This window comes from Limulus polyphemus, unplaced genomic scaffold (assembly GCF_000517525.1).
Source record: "Limulus polyphemus unplaced genomic scaffold, Limulus_polyphemus-2.1.2 Scaffold155, whole genome shotgun sequence".
Lineage (NCBI taxonomy): Eukaryota > Metazoa > Arthropoda > Merostomata > Xiphosura > Limulidae > Limulus > Limulus polyphemus.
In genome coordinates, this window is record NW_013665765.1 from 845,973 (window position 1) to 852,355 (window position 6,383).

General features: G+C 29.5%; 1 protein-coding gene across 1 annotated transcript in view; it reads left to right on the forward strand.

Annotated features, from left to right (window-relative positions):
* The window catches only part of LOC106476424 (prostaglandin E synthase 2-like), a 9,307-nt gene extending 3,610 nt beyond the window's left edge, over positions 1-5,697 (forward strand). The window contains exons 2-6 of the mRNA XM_013937088.2: positions 386-595; positions 1,429-1,634; positions 3,201-3,413; positions 4,226-4,343; positions 4,584-5,697. Coding sequence (XP_013792542.1) covers positions 386-595; positions 1,429-1,634; positions 3,201-3,413; positions 4,226-4,343; positions 4,584-4,733 — 897 coding nt within the window. The 3' untranslated portion in view covers positions 4,734-5,697. The remainder of the gene's footprint in view (positions 1-385; positions 596-1,428; positions 1,635-3,200; positions 3,414-4,225; positions 4,344-4,583) is intronic.
* Positions 5,698-6,383: the final 686 nt, after the last annotated feature.

The window sequence follows — 6,383 nt, forward strand, 5'->3', positions numbered from 1 at the left end:
TACATGCTGAATGTGTGTCTCATCGTGTGCCATTACTATAAGAGATTAGAGTATACTAAACTTTACACATTATATAGGCTACACCAACATGACGTTTACTCGGTTCGTTTAACTATTATAAGTGATGTAGGTTTTTTAGGGGGTGGTTAATGAGAGTGTTCCAAAACACAACATTAATTTATTGATGGCGTAATACAATAAGTTGTAATTAGTAATTTAGGGCTGCATACTCATATACACAAAAATTTTTATTATTTTAAGGTTAATTTCTTTGCATGAAATTATAGTATTGATTTACAATATATGTATGCATGTGTGTTATATATATATACACACACAGATAATGTTATTGAAATTCAGTAGTAACTTTATAAATTTTCTTTAGGTGAAAGGGACATCTGATGCTTTAGGCTTAAAACTGAGCTTATACCAGTATCAAACCTGTCCTTTTTGTTGTAAAGTTCGAGCATTTTTGGAGTACTATAGCATTCCGTATGATGTTATAGAAGTAAACCCTGTCCTTCGACAACAAATTAAGTTCTCAAAGTACAAGAAAGTTCCCATTTTGCTCATTGAGGATGAGAAAGGATGTCAGGTAAATTTATTAGAAACTCGTTTAAATGTTTAGCTGCAAGTAAGTTTATATGATATTTTTGTTGTTGTTCTATGCTGTCATGTAGTAAAAACAGTGATAGTACCTTTTTTAATTTCAGTAAGTTTTTTGAATTCATGTATTTTTCTTAGATGTACAAAGTTGAAATTTATTTCTTTGTAAAAGTTCATATACTTTGTTCCTTTTTTTTTAATTAGGGAGGATTCACACATACAGTGTATGTGTATTTAGTAAGGTATGCCCAAATAAATTGTATGATATTTTTTCATATGATTTTCATATACTTCATGTAAATTAGGTGACATAGGTAATATTGAAAGCAACTAATTGTATATTTATGAGAAAAATACTTTCATTTTTTTATTACATGAACATAGTTCTTGACAGTAGAAATATTAATTCTCAAATATCAATCATTAAAATTGTGTAACCATGGGTGCCTGCAAGGGGGTACTTGCCTCTCTGTTTTATTAGCTCAATATGTATTAGTTTTTGACAATATTTAATCTCAAGGAAAGCAAATGTATCTTTTTATTACTGTATATGAGACAACTGCAGATAAACATCCATAACTATTAGCATATAGAATATAATATCACTGTATACATTTATCTATTTTGTGTATTCTACTCTCGCACCTTTGTATAGTACTTGCAGCAGTCTTGCTATTGTAAAAGCAGGTGACTCCTACTTATATCAATTAATAATCTTTTCCTTTTAATAATTAATTGAAGTTGAAATGCTGATTTAATAGTAACATGTACTTGCAACTTAGTATAAGAATAAGTTAAAGAATTATTCACCCTACTTTTCAGCAACTTAATGATTCCACAGTGATTATCAGCTTGCTGAGTACACACTTAATGGATTCTAAGGTAGGATTAGATGAAATAGCAAACATGTATGCTCCACTAAAGTACATTGATGAGGAATCTGGGAAGGAAGTTTCAGAAGTTATGAACAGATATTTCCTCATGTTTGGTGACAAGACTCCTCTGTCCAGATCAGAAGAGGATATAAAGTAAGGCCAATTTGAGAGTTTCTTAGCTTTTCAGTTCCTTTTCAGGTCATTTTGAACCATAACTTCATGCATAAAACTGTGGATTACAATTACATATTTTCTTATGTTTGGTGAAATTATTAAGTAAAAATACGTTCCATGGTATTTTTTTGGAATACCATAATTAGAAGTTTTATTACTCTAAATAATGACAATCTGAAAGGCCCCACAGTGACTCAGCAGTAAGTCCAAAGGCTTATAGCACTGAAAACCAGGTTTTGATATTCATGTTGAGCACAGCACAGACATCCCATTGTGTAGCTTTGCACTTAACAACAAACAATCTAAAGCCTGAGTATTATCGTTGCGGTAATATATATTTTTTAATTTGATTTTTCATCTTTTGATATTTTCCTGTGAGCATTTATAGATATTAGTGAAATAATGTTTGTGTGTGTGTATATATATATATATATATATCTTTCACTGGAAATAATATTTTACTATTTTTTGCTCATGGATCTAAAATTTGTGTCCTACTTCATACAGGGTGGTTTTAAATAAAAAAAAAAATAATTTTTCTGATTTAACAGTTATATGAAAATTGAGCTTTTTTGAATCAAAATCATCATAATGGACAAAAGTGTAAAAATGAGTCAGTTGATTCTAAAGTTCAAATAGCAAATGCAGTTGTTTTTCACTTCACAGACATATATGTGCACATATTTCTCTTACTTTGTTCACTATTTTCAACAATCAAATATTACAGTAGTTTTTAAACATACGAAAAGTGCACTAATACCATGTGGTTTTTTTTTAAAGCCTAGTTAGTATAAAGTTTAATTTATGTCAGACTGAGTGTTTTGCCATGAGAAAGATATTGTTGCGTCAACGAGTCACATGACTACCGTGACGCCACGTTTCTAGAACTATCCTGTACTTTAGCGAATGCTCTAGTATTTACTAGATATAGGGTAGTCGGGTATATATAAGAGGGGGACAACGTGACACGGAAATGTAATGTGTGTGTAGATAGTGAGTAATTGAACTGCAGTCAGAAGTATTGTAGACGTTCGTTGTTACAGCGTGTGTTTAGCGCGATAGTTGAAGTTGAGTGTATTGGTAAAGTTATATTCAGAAAGAATAAACCAGTGTTATTAAGTAAAGACTTGTGTCGTTAAAGTTTCGTCGGAACGAATTTACAGAGAGTTAATTAACAAACGGAGACGTAACAATATGTTTTTACATCTCTGATCGTATTAATAGATGCTTAGATCTAAATTGTAGAATATAATATGCAACTTAGGCAATAAGAAGAATATGATTTTTATATAATGAATTAAACTTTAAAATAATTTTTATAAAATATTGTTGTTGTATTTCTGCTAAAATTATTGTCGGTAGTAAAATATATTTTTTCACACACACACACACACACACACATATATACACACTGTATTCTGTTGTTTAGGGTGAAAGTTGTATAATTACGATCTAAGGACTTTCTTTTATTCTTGTTATTATTTTCATTATGATAGGCTTCTATTAGCTGCTGTCGATAAAAGTTGGCTTAAAAATATCTTTCAGAGAAGAAAGAAAGTGGCGAAGATGGGCAGATGATGTTCTTGTTCATATGCTTTCACCAAATATTTATCAAACACCTAGAGAAGCCTTACAAGCTTTTCATTATTTTTCTAAAGTTGGAGACTGGGAGGCTAATTTCCCAATCTGGGAACGATACTTGGTAATCTATGTTGGTGCAGCAGCCATGTATTTGGTGGGGAAAAGGTTGAAAAAAAAGTAAGACCACTGTTTTCTATAGAAATGTTTGTCTCTTGTAAAGTAGATCAGTAACATATTCTTCATATTATCTATTAACCTGGAGAAATGTCAAGTTTAGGATTTATTTAACCCTGTTATGGTAGCATGTTAATACTGAGTATCTCATAACCTGAACTTCTTTCTTGTACTATTTTAGATATTTTCCAGACCCAGTTGAGACTCTGCAGAATTTTGAGTAGAATAGTATTTATCTTATGTTTATAAGTCTAAAGATATATATATATATTTCCTGCCATTACATATTGCTAAACATTTTTCCAAACGTTTTTGAAATTATTATTATTATTATAAAATATATATATATACCCATCTTTTTTTTTTCTTTTAATTAGTTATGGCTGTGGGGAGACAATGAGATGTTTTTGTTTTTTTGTTAGCTGAGATTTTCTGTACATATATTTTGTGAGCTTCACACCACTAATTGTATTTTTGATTTAATTTTTCCTAGCAATTCAAAGAAAAAACAATAACAGTTATAACACTGACATCTTGGGTAAATTTAATAAATATTTATCTGGTTTTTACTTGTGTTGTCAGCATCATAAAAAGCAACTGAGTTTGAAAGGTTATTTAGTCCATTAACATCTTAATTTTACTTCATCAACTTCAAACCATACCTACTAATTTATATTTTGTTAATTGATTTATAGTGATTCATCAAATAATTCCAAATACTGTTTTTGTAAAAGGATTTAATTCTTCCTAAAACCAGACTCTTTGTTTTGTTTTAAGTTTATAATCTTATAGCCATGCTTTTCATATCTTTACAGATACAGCCTGAAAGAAAATGTGAGAGAGTCCTTGTATGATGCCTGCAGAGAATGGAATATAGCTATCGGCAAAGACAGAATTTTCCTTGGAGGAAATATGCCAAATTTAGCTGATCTGGTTTGTTTCTTTTTAAGCAAAACTTTTTCATTTATCAAATTTTCATTAGGCATTCCATTGAAATCAGTCAGTTGTATACAAGCTTATCACATTTATTTGCATTAAATAAGTCAGAATAAAAAGGTTCTGCCCAATTTCTGGGTGTATTGTGACAATGGAACTAATAGTTTGATACATTGGTATTTCTTAATTTCTATACAAAAAAAAGTTAGACTTATCAATTTTTATGAAATTTTGTAGGCAGTATATGGTGTATTGAACTCCATTGAAGGGTGTGAAGCTTTCCAAGACTTATTGAAGAATACGAAAATTGGACCATGGTACTTTCGGACTAAAGAGGCTGTTAGTAATCATTATGGGAGCAAAGCAACGCAAGCTAGAATTAGTTAAAACTGCAAACCTACTAATTTTAATTCCAGTTATTCTCTTTATGTTTTGTACATAAATGTATAGAGTATCTGGAGTTTAAAGTTAAAGGATTTTATAAGTCCTATTTTTAATTTAGTCAAAGTCTTCTTGTGATAATTTATCAGTTGAATTTTATAAGATAGAAAAGATCAAGAAGTATAAGTACCAGAATAAGAGTAATAAAGACAGCATTGACTTAATTATTTATATTATGTACATAGAACAGATTCGTAATGTAACTTGAATTGGGTCAGACGTGTTTATTTCTTGATAAATTTGTAAGTGGTACAGATTTACTAAGTGGTTTTGTTTTCAGACTGAAAAAATGTTAACTAATGTTATTCTATTCTTATGGAACTATGCTGTTCAAAATGAATTTAGTGTTTTTCAAATGCTTCACCGTAGCTTTCTTGGATTCAAACATTTAGAATATTGACATTAATGATATATATTTAAGATTTTCTCTAATTATTTTAATTTTTTAGAAGTGGAAATTGGTTTAAATAGAACACTAACATTTTCACCCTGTAATTATTACAAATAAAATGTTTTACTTCAGAATCCTCATAGATGTGAAAGTAAGTCCAAAAGTACAATTAAAGAGGAAAATGAAGATATGATTTTATTGGAAAAAAAAATAGTTCTAATTTGACAAACTAACTTTTCAACTCTGTCAGCTATTCATTGTGACACATTTGATGATGGTGAACTTTGTTTTGGCATATCTCAATCTTGTTTGTTTATTTTAAATATAATGCAAATGTATAATTATAGATGTCGTATTGATTTGCAATTTTTCTCTTATAATTTTAGTAAACTTTTTGTATTTTAGTAAGAAACTCAGTGTTTGAGGTAAAAATTGATAATATTAATTAATAATATAGATTCTGGAATTTGAATGCAGTTTACAATTATATTATGGAATGAAAAGTTGTAAAATTTTTCAGAGTTACAAATAAAAGTTTGTGAATCTTTACAATGGCTGTTTTGTTTTCTAATGTCACCAAAAATGCTTAATTTTTTTTTATATAGTTATAAAATAATGGGATTAAGGTTTGTTATTATGATTTATTGGGAACTCTTTATTCTAAATAATGACATCAAATATATCTAACTTGGGTTTTTGTGGGTATAAATTTTATTTTAAGTTTATAAAGTGTAGTTTCACTTATTTTCTGTTTCTACTCTTGTCTAGTGGTTAGAGAGTTCAACTCTTAATCTGCTGGGGTGCAGATACGAATCTCATTACCAAACACTCATGACTTTTTAGCTATGGTGGCATTATAATGTGATGGTCAATCCCATTATATAATTAGTGTAGCTCAAGAGTTGGCATTCACAGGTAAACCTAATGTTAACATGTATAGAGCTCAAATATTCCACTTACTGATCTTCATTTTTTTAGTATTATAAGTATGTCACAAACAGTACCCTGTTCTGTCCTTTCTTGACACATGTTTCACAAACGTGGACATTTTTATGTTGGTTGTTATCATAAATCCACCTACACCTGACTCTACACCCATTTTGAACCTTTTGTTCTACTTCATTTTTTATAAAATCTTGTGAAGTGTCTTATGTCCTGTATACACTGAATCAACATTTCCTGTGAACTTTTAAAACGAGGGTTAT